The following is a 22,294-nucleotide window of genomic DNA, read 5'->3' as shown; positions in this document are numbered from 1 at the left end:
CAATGAGACAAGAGCAACTGAACTCTGATGGTGACTGGGAGGTGCCGCTAATACCAAATTTTTGGTGAATCACATACAAGATGACGGGCAAACGAGAGAAATCATGAAATTCATTAAGCAGGGGGCCAATAGGCTGAGGTGGCTCTATTTCCAAGGTGGCCTACATAAGCAAACCAAAATCTAAGCCTGAAAATACCTCAGCGTTACAATATTGAAACCTAAGGGTGGCCCAAGAGGCCTTAAGCTATAGCCAAGCAAAAATGCTCTTGCTTTGCTTCTGCCCTTTCTCTCCAAGTCTCACCCCAAGATCCTGTTGGTGGAGTACACCTAACAACTTCCAGTTTCGCACTACCAGGTTCACATCGATTTTTGCTCCAACTCAGAATATTTAACATGCCTCAATTCAGCTTTAATGTGTTGAACACTGCTATTTTATGTATTTATATATGCATGTCACACTACATCACATTAACTTTTTAAAAGTCAGCGGGAAATGAAAGTACAATTTATCAAAATTTGTGGGAAGCAGCAAAAGCAGTGTGTAGAGGCAAATTTGTCACTGCATGCATATACTAAACAAGAAACATGCAAGAAATTGGACATCCACATGCAAAAATTAAAGAAAGAACCTAGACACAGACCTTAGGCCCTTCTCAAAAAAATTAGCTCAAAATGTGTCATAGACCTAATGTAAAACGAAAAGATATAAAATTTCTGAAAGATAACATAGATGACCTTGGGTATGGTGACAACGTTTGAAATACAAAGTCACTACGTCATTAACAAGCTGAACTTCATTAAAATTCCAAACTTCTGCTCAGCAAAACACCGTGTCAAGAGAATGAGAACGCAGGCCACAGACTGGAAGAAAACATTTGCAAACTACATATCTGATAAAGACCGGTTATCCAAAATATAAAAACAACCCTTAAAACTCAACAATAGGACTTCCCTGGTGGAGCAGTGGTTGAGAGTCCGCCTGCTGATGCAGGGGACACGGGATCGTGCCCCAGTCCGGGAAGATCCCACGTGCCGCGGAGCAGCCGGGCCCGTGAGCCGTGGCCGCTGAGCCTGCACGTCCGGAGCCTGTGCTCCGCAACGGGAGAGGCCACAACCCACAAAAAAAAAAAAAAAAAAAAAAAAAAAAAACAACTCAACAATAAGAAAATAAACAACCTGACTCTAAAATGGGCAAAAGACCTGAAACATACACCTCACCAACAAAAATATAAGGTGCCAAATAAACACATGAAAAAACGCTCCACATCTTATGTCATTAGAGAAATAAGAATTAAAAACAATGAGATATCACTACATGCCTATTAGAATGGCTAAAATCCAGAATCCTGATAACATGAAACAACAACGAGGAACTCTCATTCATTGCTGAGAGTCCAAAATGGTATGACCGCTTTGGAAGACAGTTTAGGGTTTCCTAAAAAACTAAACATACCCTCACCATACATGATCTACCAATCGTGCTCCTTGGTATTTACCCAAAGGAAATACCAAAAACTGCACAAGGAGGCTTATCACAGCTTTGTAATAGGCCCAACAGAAACAATCAAGATGTTCTTCAATAGGTGAATATATAACTTAACTGTTGTTCAGCCCTAAAAAGAAATGAACTAACTACCAAGCCATGGAGAAAATTTAAATGCATTATTGCTAAGCGAAAGAAGCCAACCTGAAAAAAAATCACATACTGTATGATTCCAACCATATGTATTTTGGAAAAAGATAAAACTACGGAGCAGTAAAAAGGTCAGTTGTTGTCCAGGATTAGAGGGGAAGGAGGAATGAATGGGCAGAGCACAGAGTACTTTTGAGGGCAGTGAAACTGCTCTGTATGACACTATAATGGTGGATACATGTTATTACACAGTTGTCAAAACCCATAGACTGTACAACAGAAAGAGTGAACCCTGACTGACTCATAACAATGGGCCTCTCTGGTACAGGATGTTGAGAGTGGGGAAGGATGTAGTTCTGTGGGGCAAGGAGTATAAGGGAATTCTCTGTACTTTCCACTCAATTTTGCTGTGAACATAAAAACTGCTCCAGAAAGAAAAGTCTATTTAAAATTGGTAAGGGGTGGGATTCCCTGGTGGCGCAGTGGTTGAGAGTCCGCCTGCCGATGCAGGGGACGCGGGTTCGTGCCCCGGTCCGGGAGGATCCCACATGCTGCAGAGCGGCTGGGCCCGTGAGCCGTGGCCGTTGAGCCTTGCGCGTCCGGAGCCTGTGCTCCGCAACGAGAGGGGCCACAACAGTGAGAGGCCTCCGTATCGCAAAAAAATTAATAAATAAAATAAATAAATTAAATAAAATAATAAAATTGGTAAGGGGGTGGGGTGGCTGCAGAGATGGGCTTAGGACGAGGCATGCTTCTCCCGCCATCCTAGAATTACCTGGGGTTGAACTAGCTGGATTGGTGGTGCGTGTTTTTCAAAATTGTCACTTAGGAGAGTCTAAGTTTCTGTCTTAGTTACACCCAGTAGTTAACCCTTCTACCATCTTAAGAAGCCAATGATACTGAAAAAACGGGTTGTTTCTTCCTATGTCACTTGTTTCTTCCTATGTCAGGGAGTAAAGGAAGTTCAGTTCACTTCTCTTTCCCATTAGATTCTTGATTCCTTGAATGGAGGACTTGGGACTGATTCATCTTTTTAAATTACCGGTAGGTAAGCGAAGTGCCTGGCACTGAAAAGACAGCCAGGATATCAATGAAGTACAGTTCTGAGTCATTAAGAATCTTTCATTCTGTGGGGCACAGCTCGGGTTGTGCTCCATAAACTACGTCATCAGTTTGAAGAGTAAATGAGGTGTAGGAAAGGGCAGCCAAACTTCAAAACAGGTCTGGAGAAGTGATTCGCTGCCCTCTTGTGTTCAACTTTAGGAAATACAGTCTCTCCCATACACGGGCAACACATCTCTCTGATGTACGAATATGAGTTGCTGGGTTTGGTCTTGGGCATGCAACAGTGAACAAAGCATCTGCCCACAATAAGCGCACATTGTAGTGGACACACTCAGGAAAACAACCCAAAGCTGAGTTGGAAAGGATGAGCAGAAATTAGACAGATGAACATAAAGGTTATGTTGAATTTGGTAAATTAAAGATCCTGGTGGAGGTGTTGTAAATGGAATATAGTATGTACGGCAGCTTAGAGAGCTTGGAGCTTTTGCAGGACTGTAAATGATTCAGTGCGTCGGAAAGAAAGATGCAGAATGTGACGAGGTGGGTGGGTTAGAGCACTGGTGATGAGAGAGGGAACTGAGAAGTTCCGACCGTATCCTAAGGATAATGAGGCGCCTCTAACGTTTTTAAGCCAGAGTAACCTAAGTTGAGTAATGCTAGAAATATTGCTGAGTGTCTTTTTTGTTTTTTTCGTGTTTTTTTTTTTTTTTTTTTTTTTGCGGTACGCAGGCCTCTCACCGCTGCGGCCTCTCCCGTTGCGGAGCACAGGCTCCGGACGCGCAGGCTCAGCGGCCACGGCTCACGGGCCCAGCCTCTCCGCGGCACGTGGGATCTTCCCGGACCGGGGCACGAACCCGTGTCCCCTGCATTGGCAGGCGGACTCTCAACCACTGCACCACCAGGGAAGCCCACACAGGTAACTTTTTCTTTTTTTTTTGCGTTGCGCGGGCCTCTCACTGTTGTGGCCTCTCCCGTTGCGGGGCACAGGCTCCGGACGCGCAGGCTCAGCGGCCACGGCTCACGGGCCCAGCCGCTCCGCGGCACGTGGGATCTTCCCGGACCGGGGCACGAACCCGCGCATCCCCTGCATCGGCAGGTGGACTCTCAACCGCTGCACCACTAGGGAAGCCCTGTTTTGTATTATAAGTAAAGGTGGGGAAACGCCAGAAGTGGGAGACCAGTTAAGACCCTGTTAGAGCAATGACTGGACCGAACTGAGCTAAAGTGGCGATGGAAATAATAGACAAAAGGGATGGATTTGAAAGACTCTGTGTGTCTGTGTGTGTGTGCGTGTGTGCGTGTGTGTTGTGTGTGTTGGGACTCAAGGTGAGGGAGAGAGAGAAACCGATGAGGCCGGGGGTGACTCCCGCGCTTCAGCTGGGTAATGGGGTGATGGCGGCACCATAGTCCTAGTATGGGGCGGGACTGTGCTGGGAGCATGACTCAGTTTTACACATGCAAAAATAAGGCTTACTCAACATTTACTGAAGGTTCTTCCTTGGGCACCGTCCTGGATTACAGAGGGTGGAAAACTGAAAACGACATACCCTAGACTCCCCTATAGCTAGAGTTTGAATCCTATAGCTAGCTTTCAGCAACCATATGCACTCATCTAAGTCTTGAATTCAAAACCCAGGTTAAGTGAAGAGAGAGGCAGGTAGTGGGGATCCGTTCTGCTGGTGTGGATTCTAGCAGAGCCAGCGTGGTTCCGGAGCTTGAGTGGCGATACCTCAGCATGGAGGGTGGCCTCCAGGAGGTGGGAGGGACACTAGAATCTTGGGAGTTATTCCTGGGAGTCTGGGCTTTAGCTTCCCCTCTTTCTGCTTAAACGATTCTGCTCCGATATGAAGCCTGGCGGACTCAAGGAGCTCGTGGGACATCCAACGAGAGATGTGCTATTGCACCTTCAGGTGTAGAAGAGACTGAAGTATAGATCTAGAAGCAGAAGCCAGTAGATGGTAAATAGAGACACAGGAGCGGGGTGTAGAAGGAAGAGATGGCAAGAACCTTGAAAACTACCAGCATTTAAGGGTAAACACAGAAGGAAAAGAAATTTAAAAAGAATGCTGAGCCAAGCTAAAGAGGAAAACAAAGGAAGTGATGTCATAGATGCCAAGAGGAAGACACATTTCAGAAAGGAAGGACAGGCCAACGGGGCCTGATGCTGCAGGAAACAAGAAAATAACACTGAACTTTTTCTATCATATTGAGCATCCAAGAGGTCCTTAGAATTGTGAAGAGAGGTAAATCAGGTTTCAGGGAAATGGCAAAATACAAATGTTCTTTGTTTGGCCTTGTCTAATCTGTTAAAAAGATTCATTTTAACTTTGTGACACATGTGGCTACACACTTTTTTTGCCACTCCTCCCATCAAGAGGTAAAGTCTATTTCTCCTCCCCTGAACTTGGAACTGAGACCCTACAGACCAACAGAACATGGGAGTGATGCTGGGAAACTGATGCTGAGCCCTGAGAGATCTGCGGCTTCTTCCTTTGCTTCTGGGAACGTTTCCTCTCTCAACCAAGACCAAGGGAATCAAATGTAAGTGTAGATACTACGTAGAGTGTGGGTATAACAGTGCAAGACCACCAGCGCCATCTGAAAATTTACACAAAGCAAAATGATGAGACAAAAGCACTCATTATTGTTGATAGAAGTCACTTATGTTTCGCCTGCACCGATTTTACAGCCCTTCTGCCAAAATTCCTTTATTTCTGGAATAACTGTTGCCCAGTCTCTGTGCCTGTTTCCTTTAGGTCTATTCCTGTCGTATTGGATCAAAACACTGGTTATTTATTCCAGCACTGGCTGTGCTCCTGTATCCTCTCAAACTACTTTCTTCTCTAGAACTTTCTCCTTTACTTTGCATTTGACTCGGGTTTTGAATGTTTCTCTCTCGAAATATTTCGAGTCTTCATCTCACCTCAATTCAAATGAACAAAGTTTGAGTTGTTCTGTGCTGATCATTATGTCAGCCAGAGACAAGTAAGAACCTCTCAGTCTAATCAAGAACACAGACATGTAAAACAAAGTATATAGGGACTTCCCTCGTGGTCCAGTGGTTAAGAATCCGCCTTCCAATGCAGGGGACGCAAGTTCAATACCTGGTCGGGGAACCAAGATCTCACATGCCTCGGGGCAACTAAGCCCGGGCGCCACAACTAGAGAGAAGCCCGCGCGCCACAATGAAGGATTCTGTGTGCTGCAGCTAAGACCCAATGCGGCCAAAAATAAATAAATATATAAATAAAAGAATACAATAAAGCTGAGGGGAACCTCCCTGGCAGTCCAGTGGTTGAGATTCTGCCCTTTCACTGCGGGGGGCAGGGGTTCGATCGCTGGTTGGGGAGATGGGATCCCGCCTGCTGCATGGTGTGGCCAAAAAAATAAAATAAATTTACAAAGAATATAATAAAGCTGATGCCACAATGATGAAAAAAGAGAGGTAGCTCAATAGAGGGAATGATTAACTATTCAGAAGCAAAGGGGACCAGGAAAGGTTTCCGGGAAGAGGAGCACGGGGGCTGCATTTTGATGTACACGTCAGCATTTATTTCCTGGAGCTGGGAAGGGGATATATATTTCAGAAAGGAAGGAACAGAAAGTGCAAGGCGTGGAGGCGTGAAGAACAGAGAGGTATGGGTTACTAAGAAGTGGGAAGTTTTCCCTTGCCCAAGTTCTCTGAGGACATATGTTTGCTGGCTCTTAACTCCTCCACTGGGTCCATCTCTTAAGTTTGGCTGTTACCACTTTATTGCTTCATCCCCTCTACACACAGCACTCCCCCCGACCCACCCACCTCCTATAACCCTTCTTCCTTCCTTCCTTTCCTTCCTTTTATGGGATTTTTGTGTGTGTTTAGGCCCTGGATTTAATTTAGTTGGATCGGACTGTAGTAATAATGTTTCTGTACGTTTGCCCAGAGGCCTTCAGCTAATGGGTGTATTCTTCACAGGCCAGTAAACAGATGAATAAACCAGCATGCTGTCTCGCATCCCTGTCTCCCTCCTCTTTCTCTGCATTCTACCCATCGTCCCCTGATTGGAGACCTCTTTTGAAGACTAATATTTTCCTGGATGTCTCAGACATTAGATTGCCTACATTAAGTCGCTTCTTGACCTGCCAGTCAATTCCACGGAGGACTTTCCTGCATCCTCGACCCTCAGGAGATCCACCCTGTGTTGGATGAGATTTTCCCCAGGGTCAGCGAGAACCTCGGAAGAGTCTAGGTTCACATCTCTGGATGGCAGTTGCTCATTCCTGACCGTGGGTGCTGACTTTGACTTGATGTCATTAAATGATAACCACCAATGAGAAAAGTAAATCAGAGGATCTCTAAAACTGGGGGTCCAAGCGGAGACTCTGAAAACAAACAGGGACTTGTGCTAGAAGGGGCCACCAGAGCTGCCATGAACAAGAAATCAACCCAAGTCCTTTCAAGTAAACGGCATTCTTGAATGACCAAGAAAGACCACATGGTGGTTTCTGCTCTTCGGCCACTTCCTGCCGTGCTTCCTTGCTTCCTCTCCCTTCCTTCCTCCCGAGGTCCTGCTCGCCGCCTGCCGACTCCTTCTTCCTTGAGCTGAACATTTTGTTCCTGTTTTTACTGCCCTAACTTCAGACTCCCCCTTGAGACCCTAGGAAAGCACCCCCTCCTAGCGCCTGGGGAGGCTTTCCTAAGCTTCAGTCTCTGGCTGGGAGCACAGTGAGGTCATTGCTGGCCCTGCCAAATGACTGGCCTGAGTTCAGTTTCTCCATCTGTCTGTGCTTCATGGAAAACATGAGTGTGGCTCTAGGCTCTCTGGTGCATGCCTGCCTTAGTTCTGCTTTGCGTCTGCTTTTGTCTCTTCCCCCACCCCTGCCTCCCTGACTTCTCTTGCCCTGGCTCTCCCCAGACATCTATTCTGTAGCCTCTGCACTCTCATTGTGGAACAGATGGGAAAAGAGCAACTTCTGGACAGGTCCGATAAGGAAGAACTGGGTTTTGTACACAGATTTGTTCTGGGGACTGACCAGAACCCATGTATCTCAGAGATGGAGCAAGTATAGCTTCCTAAGAGAAACCAGAGGTGCTATTTGCTTATTTCTGACTATGTCTATAGTTCTTCCTTCCTCGTGACAGCTTCCTTCCCTCCCTCCCTCTCTTCGAAGCTTCCTCTTCCCTTCCATCATTTACTGTCTTCTTTCTTTTGGTCTGTAATCCATTAATACTATCTGCTCTGTCTACCTGTACACTTCTCTAATTTAGCTCATCAGGGAAATACAAAATATAGACTAAAGAAGCTAACAGATAACTGGAAATTGACACACTGCGAGGGCACATAAGAGCAACCATTCTTCAGATTTGAAGTTTCTGTAATTCAAGTTTATTCCTCCGAAGTGGAGATGTTGTAATGGTCTAAGCACTAGAGTTTCTAGGAATAAGAGGGAAGGCAAAAGCTTTTATAGCTCCTGGATCAGAGAAAACATTATGTACATATTACGTGACATGAAGGAAAGTACTGATGGAAAATAAGGCAAGCAGAATGAACTTGGCTCCCAATTTTCTTTGGGCTTCTGATAGCATTTTTGTCCCTAACATTCCAGAAACCAAGATTCTTAATATAAGCTTCAACAAAGACAAAAGACAACATAAGGCTGGAATCTCCTCTCAGGGAGCTCCTCCATATTTCAAAAAGATGAGGGTTCTATGTTCCTTAACTTTTCCTAAGACAGCAGCCCTCCTCTTGGACAAAACTCACGTACTGTCTGTTTGCTTGGATGTAGCAATATGTGAGATTCTCAAAGGCGTGTGACGGGGGCGGCGGGGGGTGGTGGGAGAGTCAAACGTGTAGGTCAAGAAAGAGGCAAAGAAAAAAGAGAAACATAAGGATACAAAGAGGGGCTTCCCTGGCCGTGCAGTGGTTAAGAATCCGCCTGCCGCGCTTCCCTGGTGGCGCAGTGGTTGAGAGTCCGCCTGCCGATGCAGGGGACGTGGGTTCGTGCCCCGGTCCGGGAAGATCCCACGTGCCGCGGAGCGGCTGGGCCCGTGAGCCATGGCCGCTGAGCCTGCGCGTCCGGAGCCTGTGCTCCGCAACGGGAGAGGCCACAACAGTGAGAGGCCCACGTACCACAAAAAAAAAAAAAAAGAATCCGCCTGCCAATGCAAGGGACAAAGGGACATGGGTTCGAGCCCTGGTCCGGGAAGATCCCACACGCCGCGGAGCAGCTAAGCCCGCGAGCCACAACTACTGAGCCCACGAGCCACAACTACTGAGCCCACACACCTAGAGCCTGTGCTCCGCAACAAGCGAAACCACCACAGTGAGAAGCCTGCGCCCCGCAACGAAGAGTAGCCCCCGCTCGCCGCAACTGGAGAAAGCCCGTGCGAAACAGTTAAGACCCAATGCAGCCAAAAAATTAAAAAATAAATAAAAGGATACAAAGAACTTTTTTGGTGTGGAATTCTAAAAGGACAAAAGTGAGAAAGGGGGCTAGAGGAATGATTCCAATATGGAAGATGGCCGGAAAAATAGAAACAGATTGTGGGCGCATGACCGGGGAGGGGGCTGGGGAGCTGCTCTTTAGGTAAGAAGGGACTCGAGGAGAAAGGGGGGCTGGGGCCACAACGTGGCTCACGGAAGAAAGGCCTATATGAGCGCCAGCCAACCGTTCAAGGGAGCAGCAGCATCAATGCGGTCATAACCTTTGGAATGAGGGCGTGAGGGACTGCAAAGCTCCAGCCCCCTTCTCCTCCCGGCCTCACACTGTAGCACAGCACCCGACTCCTCTAGCCCGGCTTTCTCCCTCCCTCCCTCCCTCCCTCCCCCTCTCTCTCTCTTCCTCGCTCTCCCTCATCTCATTGTTTCAGAGTAGGCCAAATTTGAAGTCCTTTCCAGGGAGTGGCCCTGTTCATCTTACTCTCCAGCCAAAGTGGGACAGAGTAAGAAGCAGAGAGACACATTCAACAACCAAAGGACTCGGTGGAAAGAGCAGAGAACCATAAACAGTGAGTTGTTTTGATTGTCTAAAACCCTCAACAGACAGGGGTAGGGAGTGTGTGTGTGTGTGTGTGTGTGTGTGTGTGTGTGTGTGTGTGTGTGTTTTGAAGGGCTGGGCAATGGGGAATGTCACTGACTTAGAATTGAACAGACATCCCAATTATCCATGGAATCCCAATGAGGAGACTCCAAGAGGAGCAGGTGATATTAAAAAGCCACAGATTTCAAAACAGAAGATTAGACACTAGGGTTGAAAGAGGCCACCGGGTGGGGGCCGGCATGAACCGTTTCAAGTATAAAATCTCCTCTGACTTGGTAGAAACAAAGGACAGAGACTAATGGCAAATGATCAAAGAATAGAATTTGAAGGAGAAATGTTGAGGGAAAGAGAGGAAGGGTCTGAGACTTACGAGGCACTAGGCAAGCTCCTGGGAAGATGCAGAGACAGAGACCCTACAGGTATCCTTGCCTGGAATTGAAATCTCCCCTCTCGCCACCCACCTGTCAGATATGCTGCTGCTGGGGCCCAAAGTACTGCTGTTTCTCACTGCACTCATCATTCCCTCTGGTGAGTCCCTACCTTTTTTTTCTCCCTAAAACGTCAGCTCCTCAGATGTGGGTGGAGGTGTATGTTACGGGGTGGATGGAACGAGGCTGAAGGGGAATAGGAGGAGAGATGCTTGCTATTGAGCTCTAGAATTGCCATTAAAGAGAAGAACACGGCCAGTTCCCTGGTGGTCCAGTGGTTAGGACTCGTCACTTTTCACTGCCGTGCGTTCAATCCCTGCTCTGGAGAACTAAGATCCCGCAAGCCGGACAGTGAAGAAAAAAAAAAAAAAAAACCCAAAGGAGAAAGAAGCTGATATATACAAATGCATACACAAACATATAAGGATCACCTCACAAGAAACTCAAGTTTAAACCGTGAAGGAAAACGGTGGGAATATATACACCTAAGAAACTCTAGTACCAACCTACACACAAGCAGAGTCACATGCACACAGAAAATATGTTGCCACATCTATACACAAATGAAAAATGATCTTCACAGATTTCAAAGACTCGACCTAGAAGATTGACCACAGAAAAAGCGAACCTTGGCTTTCAAAAAAATCCTACTCGTTTTTTTTTTTTTCCTCATTTGGCCTAATGCAGACTGTGAGATGACACCTTTTGGCCTTGTTCAGTAGTACAGTTAAGAGGGGTTGGCTGTGGGGACAGAAAGATGAGACATCAGAAAGTCTGCTGGCCTTGTGTGTGGATCAGGACCCTACCCCTTCTGGCTGGACTGAAGGCAAGAGGGCCTCTTGAGTCAGGGCACAGCAGAGCTCGTCTTTGTTCTTAGGGATCTGCTCTCTGAGTGTTCCCATGTCTGTGTGTAGCACTAACGGTCTGAGTACTTTTATATTGAGCTCTAACAGAAATAAAACACTGAAAGATAAAGTACCATTTTCCCATCATTTTCTGGTTCATCTTATATAAGCTTTACGGGGTACAGAGCTGGACTCATTCACATACATTTTCTCCTTCCTTTGATACAGACTGGACACCCCTAGGCGTCAGCAGCCAGAGAGGAGGTAGGTGAACCCTTGGAACTGGGCTCTGATGAGGTTCTTATTAGGACAATGTAGCCAAACGGTTAGAGTTCAAGAATTTGTAATACAACACAGAGATGCATTGCCAAGGTGTGGGAAATCATAGGATCTAATTCACTGGTTCAACAATCCTATTATCCTGGTAATCGCCTGGTGGTCCAGTGGTTAGGACTCTGTGCTTCCACTGCAGGAGGCACGGCTTCGATCCCTGGTCGGGGAACCAAGAGCCCATTCATAAAACATTCTTGTTCTCTTTTGAACTACTTACTGAAATAACTTTCCCCAGACCTTCTCTATGTCCATCTCATTTCCACTCCCTTGGAAAATGCCCACAGACCCTAACAGAAAACATTTTCCTAGCCATGTAATAGTGGAGAAACTAAAATGCAGACATAAGAAGTCTTCCCAGCACCAGAGCAGCTGTGGCACAGTGAGACAGAACCCAAAAGTTCTGGCTTGCAAAGGGCCACTTCCTTCAGCCTGATGAAGGATACTCTAATCAACATTCCCAGGCTGCCTCCAGGTATCTACCCGTAAGTTCTCTTACTTCTCCCAACCCGAGGGCACTGCAGTGCCCTGTTAATGGGTCAAGAACCAAAGGAGTCACAACTGGGGCTTTTAATGAGTTAGGATAGACTACAATAAAAACGGAGTACACTGCAAGTACATTACCAGAGGAAAGTATTATCTTATTCAACTTGTTTCAGTTTTCTTTGTGTACACTGAGGCACAATATCATTTCTCACTGTGCACCCTGGTAGAGAAGCTAAAATACAGAAAAGCGCTTTTTTTTTCCTCTGTTGTGGGTATGGAGGTCTGAAACCCTACATTTTTGAACCTAGGTCATAATCAGCAGTAGCAAAACTAAAACTCCAAATTCCTTTCTTTGGGCTGGTTAAGGTCCAGTCCCATTTTATGATTTGTGATGCAGAAATAGTACAAGAGATGATGAAAATGTTCCTTCAGGGAACACTCACAAATCCTTAAGAAAGCATTCAGATGGTGGTAGCTCATGGAAAAGGTGGGTAAACTGAGGAATCTACAGAAAACTAGTACTCTGCCTGGAATTCTGAGGATACAGCCAGGATACTCTCAAACCCTTTGTTCTCAGACCGCTCGCTCCCTGTTTCTGTGCGTGGTTGGACTGGAATATAGCTGGAGAGGATGGGAAACAGGGCAGGATAGGGCTGCACCCCGGGGAGAATCCACTCCCTTCTTACAGCTTCTGGAATGGTTCAGGTCAGTGGCTTTTCAAATATCCTGTGGGACTGGAGCAGACTTGAATTCCTTTTATCAAAATCTGTTCCGGAAGACAAAAGCTTATACCGAGTGTTAAAGATTGAGGCTGTTTGTCAGATCTGATGACCTTCTATCCGGAATTTTTTTTGAAAGGATGAGGTAAGGAATAAGCAGGGGAAATTCCTTCAAAATGTTTTGTGTATTGCTTCTAGTGCAAGGATCAGTAACTCTGACATGCTTTATAAAAATGCTATTCTTGCCAGATTTTAAATCTGACATTTGTAAGCTGACCTCCAGGCAAACTGTGATTTTGCTGACCTCTAGTGGGTAAAACAGATTATGACTATAAGCCATTTACAATGAAGGTTAATTACAGGTGGGATGTTTAACAAACATTTAGTTCTTCACACTGCTTTGTTATGTTGCTTTTTAAAGCAGAGACTATTTGTTTCAGGAATTCCTGTTATTTACAGTTTCAGATACAGTTTTCTTAGTTCATGCAAATAGCTTCCACCTTAAGACCTGGACCATTTTTATTTCTTCCCCTCCAGCATTTACTTTCCAAGGATCAACAACAAGGCATTTCCTCTCCCCTCTCTTTACCTCACTTATCACTGAGCATCAGAAAACTATCAATGTTACCTTTTGTGAACACTCTTTTGTGTAAAGCCTATCATCAGACTGATATCCAATTATATCCAAATTATGAATATCAAAATCACAGTCTGTTTGAAACAGATTCAGACAGAACGAACTTATGGTTACCACGGGGGAAGGGATAGCTAGGGAGTTTGGGATTGACATGTACACACTGCTACATTAAAAATGGCTAATCAACAGGGACTGTATACTGTATACAGGGAACTCTGCTCAATATTAAATAATCTAAATGGGAAAAGAGTTTGAAAAAGAGTAGATACATGTATAAGTAAATAACTTTACTGTACACCCGAAACTATCACAACATTGTTAATCAACTATACTCCAATATAAAATAAAAAGTTTTTAAAAATCACAGTCTGTTTGAGAAAAACAATTTTCATTTTATTTATTTATTTTTATTTTTTTTGCGGTACGCGGGCCTCTCACCGTCGTGGCCTCTCCCCTTGCAGAGCACAGGCTCCGGGCGCGCAGGCTCAGCGGCCATGGCTCACGGGCCCAGCCTCTCCGCGGCATGTGGGATCTTCCCGGACCGGGGCACGAACCCGCATCCCCTGCATCGGCAGGCAGACTCCCAACCACTGCGCCAGCAGGGAAGCCCCAATTTTCATTTTAAATAAGTATCGCAAAGAGGTCATCAATCCATTAATTATTAACAAGCTCTATGACCTTGTGTGAGTTATTTATTCTCCCGGTCCTGAGTTTTACCATCTGTAAAAGCAAATTAGCTGTATCTGTTATTATATGCTAGGATGAAGAAGTCGTTCTTGCAGTCCGACGCTTAACCAAAGTCTAACCGAGAAAGAGCGTGCCTGTGGTGGACTGTCTAATGGCCATGTAGTTCATTCATTCCTCTAAATAAGGAGCACACAGGGAGAAGGACTCTCTAGGGTTAGGACTGTACAGGTATATTCATGGAAGTAGGAAAGTGTAACATTTGTTTGGGTTACAGGGGAAAGGACTTAGGCTGGGAAGCAAAGAAAGAAAAACACTTTGGGATCTTACTATGAGTCTACTGTGCTTGTCAATTTCACTTACTGGGAGTGCAAGGGTAGGGGTGGGGGACAGAGAATGCTCAGAAAATGTTTCCGGATTGTTTTTATGCAGATGATGTGACTCCAGTGACTCCAGAGACATTCACAGAAGATCCTAGTAGGATACTCTTTTGTGTACTTCTTTGCTTTCAAATTGGGGATAGAAGGGTTGAGGTCTGTACATCCTTCCTTAAAGGAAGATTAGAACAGTAAGTCCCCTTCACACAAACCTTCAAGTTGCCAACTTTCAAAGATTTGAACATTCTCATGTCCAATCACCTGAGTTAGTTCTCGTGTCTGGCGTACATTGTCACGTGTGTGCATCCTCTACAAGTGGATGTGCTTTTGTGTACTTTACTGTACGGTACTGTATAGAGTACAGTAGTACAGTATCTTTATTTCAAGCCCAGATGTCCAGAAGCAAGTGTAAAAGCAGCAGTGATGTACCTGGTACTCCTGTACTTTTCAAGGTACTGTACTGTAAGATTAAAAATGTTTATTTTTTATGTATTATTTGTGTGAAAAGTGTTATTAACCTATTACAGTACAGCACCACATAGCCGATTGTGTTAGTTGGGTACCTAAGCTAACTTTGTTTGACTGATGAACAAATTGGACTTACGAACGTGCTCTCGGAATGGAACTCATTTGTACGTAGGGGACTTGCTGGGGTTCAGAGCTCTGTTGTCTATCTTAGATGCCACCGAGGGCTCTAAACAATGCCCAATCTTTTTATCGCTCCCTTATATTTTCCCCAAGAGTCCACATTCTTTCGCTTCAATCTTGCCTCCCTCTAGATCATCACCCCTTCGTCCTGCTCCTCTTTGCTACTTTTCCGACTTGCATTTTTCATTCCCTATGTTGTATCTTTGCAGATCTGGTGAATGATCCTGCTACAGATGAAACAGGTAGGTTTCACTCCTACAGGTATGTTTCATCTCCTTAAAGATGGTGTGATTCTTGTTAATAGTCACAATTACTTATTCCAGCTCTTGAATTAATCATGTATTTTCATCACAGGGAAAGGGATGTCGTTCAGTGACGGTGGGATAAAAGGAAAGAATCCTCCTAGTCCTCTAAAAACAGGAAGCAAAGTGGATTAATAGCTTTAAAAAGCATGAATTAAAGTCTTCCAGAAATGAGTATAATGTCAACAGGCCAAAGAATATTCAAAAAATATTTAATTATTTTCAATTAACTTTATTCCCCTGGACATAATACACAAACCCAGCCACAGCCTTGACTTTGTCCTGTTATCTATATTTTTCCCTCTTGCCTTCTGCCTTCCCCTTTGCCAATTCGAAACCCTCCTCACACCGCTGTTTTGTGCCTTTTCAGTTCTGGCCGATATCAAGCCTCCCACAGATGACCTGGGTAAGTTCAGATCTGGGATCCCAGGGCCACCGGGCCCGTTCTGGTCTTTCCCCATCCCCCATGACAGAAGGCAGTATGGCTGGTGAAGGATCCTAATTAGGGCTACCATTTTATGTAGCACATTTGTCCAACAGTATAATTTAAATTAAAGACATTTTTGATCCCCCTAACAAGCAAGAACTGCACAAGGGGTTTGATACACAAAATACCAAGACTAGATTTTTCTCTCCAAGTTTCTGAGGCTGGATGGGTAAAGGCAAGATAAGGGTGAACAAAACTGATTTTCTTCTAGATATCTTTTGTCTAGTAGACAAGATAGACAATGGAATGGATAACCGTATTCAGTTTTACAAATGCTATCATCAGGATAAGCAAAAGGAGCTATGGAAGACTCAAAGAGTCCTTGACTATACTTTGTGTTGGGAGTTAGGAAAGGCTTTTACAGAAGGCCTACTGATTGGTTGATTCTTGAAAGACAAGTGAATAGAAAGGGGAAGCGCTTTTAGGTAAAGAAAACAATATGGGCAAAGGCCTAGAATGGAAATGAAAACAAATCAGAGAATCGTGCATGCAAAGGAAGGTCCTAAGCAGATTCTCGAACTGGAAAGCCAGCGAGAATGCTTTTGCGTAGTCCCAGTAAAATATGGTGGCCTGAACTACGTTAGAGGTAAGGGAGAGAAATGAGCTGTCAGTGAGCAGGGACTGTTGAGATGATGTCCAGTTTTCTATTAGGTAGATGGTAGCTATTGGGTGGATGGTGGCACCAATGTGAATTGGTGAAGGGGAAAGGTAAGGCAGTTTGAGATATGGAAGGATCTTTTTAAACAAAAATCCATGAACTCTTCCACAAAATGGCAGTTGGATTTGTAGGTCTTGAGCTTATTAGGAGAAAGATCTGGGCTAGACATATAAGTTTGAGAATTCTCAACATATAAACCTGTAATTCAAACCATGGGATAGATATAGCATTCTTCCTGTGGTATCCTATAAGCAACCCTTCCAAAGACATTTTTACAGATAACTCCTGTGGTTAGTCTATTTCCTCAAGACTCATCTTACTCCTTGACTTATTCTCCATTTTATAAACTCCTCTGGTATTTAACTTGCCCCTACGTTAGGGCTGGATGTGACTATGACCCTTGCTATTCTTTACCAAATAACTTTTATCCAAGAACCCATGATGATGTATCTAGAGGTTCCACAGCAGGATAATAATCTTTTCTCCCCTTAGCTCTAGGATGACGCTCTTCTGAGCATGGCTCGTTGCCTTGTGTTTCTACTAAATGTGCCTCCTGATAGAAACAAAGATATTCTCAATACAAGTGAGTTTCTCAACTCTCTAGGAGAGAAAGGAGAAAGACAAAAATCATGTTAAATCTCTTCAACTTTGTGGATCAGAACACCCCATTATGGGTTTTCTTTTAGAAGTTGCTAAAAAAGAGTTATTAATTCATCTATTTATGGGTGCCCCACGTGGGTCTCAAGTAAGGCAACATGACAGTTACAGGGCAGTGACTTCTAGAAGCAGTAATAACTGAATAAACTTTTTGCCTTCTAGCCTCGCCTGATAAAAATACCACCACAGGTATGATTGTCTTTTGCATGTCTTTTTTAAAGCTTTTTTTTCCTTCCTGAGAATTCCTTGTCCTTGTTCTTGGGAGGATACTTGGTACATCTTCTAGTTTATTTCCAATTCTTTCTCAAAGTGTATTTGTAGTACTCTTCATTACCCTCCCACCCCACCCCACTGTTTTACGAGCTCCTGTTCTAAAAGTCATGGGAAAAAAGATGGGACCACTGTTGCATGGTTCCAGACCAGTCCTTTCCGTAAACTACCTTTGGACACTATCTGTTGGTTAGTGGGTTGGGAAGTGACTTCAAGGACTCCATATTACTGTAGATGTCATGCTTTCTCTAATGTACTGATAATTCAGATGTGCAGATAAGGTTGAAAACCACCAGAACAGAGAAATAGTGACCCACCTTAGAATTCAAATTCTTCAGAATGGGACTGCTAGCATTTGATATTTCATGTTGCCACCTGTATAACCCTAGAAGGATTTTTTCCTAGAAGAGACCTCAGGGACTATTTTCACCCACTTTCCTTCCAGGTAGGGAACCACCTAAATTTCATTTTTTAGCCAACTTCTATTATTGCTTTGTTTTGGTGACAGGAAGAACATGCCCTAACTTACAGTGATCCTCTGTAGAGATCACTTTGTAGGTTTTCCCCAACTCTATCTCCCCTCCTCCATCCCCTTAACCCTTTGTTCATACCTGTTTGTTATGCCTGCCCGTGTTTTCTATGTTGGGCCTCTTCAGAGTGCCGGGATGAGAAATTTGCCTGCACAAGACTCTACTCTGTGCATCGGCCAGTGAAGCAATGCATCCATCAATTATGCTTTACCAGGTAAAGGTCCCAGAACACCTAGAGAGCATCGTCCATGATAGTGCTTTCATGTCAGTAACTATGTAATGAGCATCCACTGTGGAATTTCAGTCTTTGGAGGGGCAGACGTTTTTTAGCATAACCCTCTTAGCTATTCCTGAAGGTGCCAATGAGAATGTGGGGTATGGATTGAGGCACCCAGAGAACAGTTTGACCAACAAGTGTAGACGCTAGAAGGCAAATGAAGGTGGGGGCTGGAGGTAGGATCATCATGAGGGAAACTCCAGTCTATCAAATTTACCACCTCACTGAAAAAGGCTGGAGCTAAACATCCAAGTGTGAAGGTAGCAAATAGTAGGGAATAGTGGGGAGGAGTAAGAAGCTTGAGTCTAGGTGGAGTGTGCAAAGCGTCACCAGGAAGAGCGATGGATTCCATTCCATCTCCTACACTACCTGGGGAGGTGGGGTGGGACTCGGAGCCGGAGGAAGAAGTCTGCAATACTTAAGGAAATCCAGATAAGGGGAGAGCAGAGAGGGAAGAGTGGGAAATACAGGAGTTGAAGAGGCATGGCAGGCCGAGGCTAGTTCTCCCTCTCAATGCTTTTTCTATCTCCTTCCTGCACCGTGACATTTGCACCGGTGGCAGTTTACGGCGTATGTATATCATCAACAATGAGGTCTGCTCCCGTCTTGTCTGTAAAGAGCATGAAGTTATGAAAGGTAAGACCGGCTTCTTAGTGGGGAGGGACAGTAATTAAGAGTGATAACTGGGCGCAAGATGCTAACAGATCCAAGGTCTGGCTTTGCAGAAGGGCTTTAGGCTACTGCCTGACTTACAATAGCTCCTGTTCTACCAAGTTACCCCAAATAAACAATCGAAGGAAAGCAGTATGCTTACTAAATATATATATATATATAAAACCCTAAGAAAAGCACCCCTCCCCAGACCTCTTTCCAACTAGACAGGAACCCCTAACTTCTCTTATATATAGATAGAAATTTCAGATGCTCTGGTTGCTTTGAAGATCATTCACCAGAGTTCTAGATGGAAGGCCAAGTCAGCCATTAAAAATAAGTCTCGGGGCTTCCCTGGTGGCACAGTGGTTGAGAATCCGCCTGCCGATGCAGGGCACACGGGTTCGTGCCCCGGTCCGGGAAGATCCCACATGCCGTGGAGCGGGTGGGCCCGTGGGCCGTGGCCGCTGAGCCTGCGCGTCCAGAGCCTGTGCTCCGCAACGGGAGAGGCCACAACAGTGAGAGGCCCATGAACCGCAAAATAAATAAATAAATAAATAAAAATTTGAAGATAACAGTCTCTACTAGTGGGGTTGGGGGGCGGCGGGGAAAGCCGCTGATTTGGAGGCAGTAGCATTTGGATATGTGAAAAATCCACTGGACTCCTGGACACCGGCTACCTTTTTAAACAGTCCACCAATTCCAAGAACCATTTACCTTGCTTACTGTGAAATGTCTGAGGTAGAGGAAGGTAGAAAGGTTTTACAAGGGTCCAGAGTGTGTGGTTATAGACTGTGCATAGTGGGAAAAAAGATGTTTCTCACCTTGCCCCTGGCCAGCCCCAAACGATGGCTGTGGTCGGTAAAGCCACCACACGAAAGCCACTCTGACTCAGCAGCCCGCCTTGCACCGAGCCCCTGAGTAAGAGCTGTACTTAACTTCGCAGAAGGAAACTTGCTGCTTGCCCCCAATTGGCTCTATGCAAGCCACCTGCAAGGGAAGCACCTTGACATTGAGGATGAGTATTTGGGACCCTAGGCACTTTCAAGTGTCTCAGGGGACTTGCTAAAGTTAGCCATTTGCACATAGTAAATATTTAAATATATAGTGAATGACTGGACCTCATATTTTTGCTGTTTAATAAGTCCACGATTAGAAGAATTGGGAGCAAGGTGTATAAAGGAAACTAAAATTTACCGACCACCAGTGTGCTAGGTACCTTTGTATCCATTTTTTCATTTGCATACTGACAACTACCTTGTTGAAGTGGGTGTTTTAATGCTTGTTTTACAGAAAGGGATAGTGAGGCTCAGAAAAGTTAGACTTTCTGGTAGGGAGTAAATAACCAGTAAGTGGCAGAGCTGGGGTTCTAACCCTGATCTATTCCTCTTCAACGACTTCACTTCACCACCCTGCAGTCTTCCCTTTCCGTAAGACACGAGCCCTGGCCATCTTCCCGCATCCTCATCCCATTATGCTCTGCTTCTCTTCTAGATGAACTCTGCCGTCAGATGGCTGGTCTACCCCCAAGGCGACTCCGTCGCTCCAGCTATTTCCGCCTTCCTCCCTGTGATGATGTGAACTTGCAGAGACCCAGTGGTCTGTGATGTCAAGGAAGAGGAAAGAAAGAATGTGTGGGTGGGAGGGAGAGAATGCTCTAAGAGGGAACTTCTTGTCCAACCTTTGTCAGCCAACCCATAGACATGAGTATTTCTTAAACCAATCCCATCGCAATGTCTAGCTTTTGCCCCTACTTCTTGATTTTTCATCCATGTATCTCATTTTTCAGTACTTAAAATAGTCTACAGTATTGCATGGTTTTCCTGCTTCCCCATATCATAGACCTAGTAGATATACCATGTGGCTTAGATACATTCTACATACAATTTCAAGGGAAAATAAACTTCAATAAAATTATTTAAAATAATAATTAACTACTGAATCTGTTTGAGATAGATCTTAGGGTGGAAGACGTTATCACTGTCTACCTTAACTAACCATAGACCTTTATTTTTCATTCAAGGGTTTCCTAGATTAACCCCCATTCACCTCCATAGTCCCCTTTACTTTTATTAATTATTTTGCTGGATTGTCCTAACATTTGCCTGGTAGGTCCTTTTTAGGAAAAGAATTATGGTAATTTTTGTAGTCGTAGAAAATTCTCCAGAGCCAAGAGTTATACAAGACGGAGGTTAAAGAGAGAGGAGTACACCAGGTATAAAACTATTCAATTTTTCGTGCAGTCGTTCAGTCGGCAAGTAGGGCTAGCAAGTCTCATTTACCCACCCATCTATGGTAGTATGGGGGGTTAGCCCACCTCCACAAGTTAATTAGACAACTTAATGTGAAACCATATCATTGCTCCTAATTTCCTTGAGTGGTTGGTACTTCTTTCATCCTCACCACTTACCAAAATCTGTAGAGATTATATTGTGCAAATGGATTCTGGAGTAGCCTAATTTGGGGCATAAGAAGGGAATTCAGACCTGAACTTTAACACACAAGTATAACGTTTACCTGATGGTTTACAGGAAAGAGTAAAAGAAACACAAGATTCAGACAACCTGCATTCTAATCCTGCCTCTAGCAGTAACCAGGTAGCCTCAGTTAAGTCATGTTTTCTCTTTAGGCCCTGGTTTGATTTCCCCATCTTTAACCTGACAAAGTTAAATTTATGGTAGTTCTAAGGTTTCTTTTAATTTGATGGTTTGAGATTTAAATGCATTATTCGTTTTTCTCAAAGCCTAGATGTTACATGTTACAGAATTCAACTTGGTATGGGTTGGATTCCTTTCACATTGTGGAAATACTACCTAAATGAGGACCAGATTCTTGCTGTTAAGAAGCAATTTCGTTTAATAGGATTAGCACAACTGATTAAAGAGAAATGCTAGAAGAGCCCCAAAGCATGTAAGCCCTACCCCAATCTCTCAAAGCAAATGTACTCGTGTACACACAGACATAGTCAATGCACACTGTAGCCACTGCAGAGGCATCTCATAGGCACAGAGTTTCCAAGAATCATTTGAGCCTCTTCAGGAACTTGACCCTCTGATTGCTTATTGAACGAGAGGTGGCATTCCTGCCAGAAAGCACCCCAATCCCAGTATTGGGTATAATGCAAATTAAACATTTAAAATAAAGGTTCCCAATTTCCTTCTCAGAAGACAGTGGTCTTTGGTCTGGTTATTTCTTTCTCTATGTTTAGAAAGAAGGCCTGAACTTAGACTTTTATCCCATTTTGAAAGCTGAGTAGCAGCATTGCTCACATGTCTCTGTTCTGCTCTTCTCCATTGCTTCCTCCTTCCCTCCACAACTTGACCACTGGTTCTCCAACATTACAAATTTGTTTACTCTCCCCCAGATGTGGTCCGCTCCTAGGTCCTCCAGAAAATTCCATCTGTTTTCTGCCTCCTTTAGTCTTACTAAGTGAAGTTTTGTGTTTCACTCTCGCTTTTCTTTTGCATCATCAAAGTCCTGTGCTTTGCCGTTTCTCACTGTTCTGATAGCCTCTGCCTTTCATACTCTTCTCTATATGTAACCCAACACTTCTAACTCACTTTCCGTCCTTTCTTTCCTTACCCTTACAA

General features: G+C 44.5%; 1 protein-coding gene across 3 annotated transcripts; it reads left to right on the top strand.

The window, feature by feature from the left end:
- Positions 1-9,357: 9,357 nt before the first annotated feature.
- MFAP5 (microfibril associated protein 5) lies at positions 9,358-20,634 on the top strand. Of its 3 annotated transcripts, XM_059082623.2 has the most exons (10): positions 9,358-9,686; positions 10,187-10,246; positions 11,220-11,255; positions 14,280-14,324; positions 15,082-15,114; positions 15,545-15,580; positions 17,139-17,165; positions 17,903-17,990; positions 18,616-18,689; positions 20,199-20,634. In XM_059082623.2, exons 2-10 carry the CDS (start codon positions 10,189-10,191, stop codon positions 20,309-20,311), a joined length of 510 nt encoding a protein of 169 aa, XP_058938606.1. In that variant the 5' UTR covers positions 9,358-9,686; positions 10,187-10,188; the 3' UTR covers positions 20,312-20,634. The 3 variants fall into 3 exon arrangements, with proteins under 3 accessions (XP_058938606.1, XP_066864814.1, XP_066864813.1); XM_067008713.1 differs by lacking the exon at positions 14,280-14,324 and having other exon boundaries at positions 9,430-9,686; XM_067008712.1 differs by lacking the exon at positions 11,220-11,255 and having other exon boundaries at positions 9,498-9,686.
- Positions 20,635-22,294: the final 1,660 nt, after the last annotated feature.

Source organism: Kogia breviceps, chromosome 12 (assembly GCF_026419965.1).
Source record: "Kogia breviceps isolate mKogBre1 chromosome 12, mKogBre1 haplotype 1, whole genome shotgun sequence".
NCBI classification, from domain to species: domain Eukaryota; kingdom Metazoa; phylum Chordata; class Mammalia; order Artiodactyla; family Physeteridae; genus Kogia; species Kogia breviceps.
The sequence above is the reverse complement of the archived record's forward strand: the minus strand, read 5'-3'. Positions and strand labels throughout refer to the sequence as shown.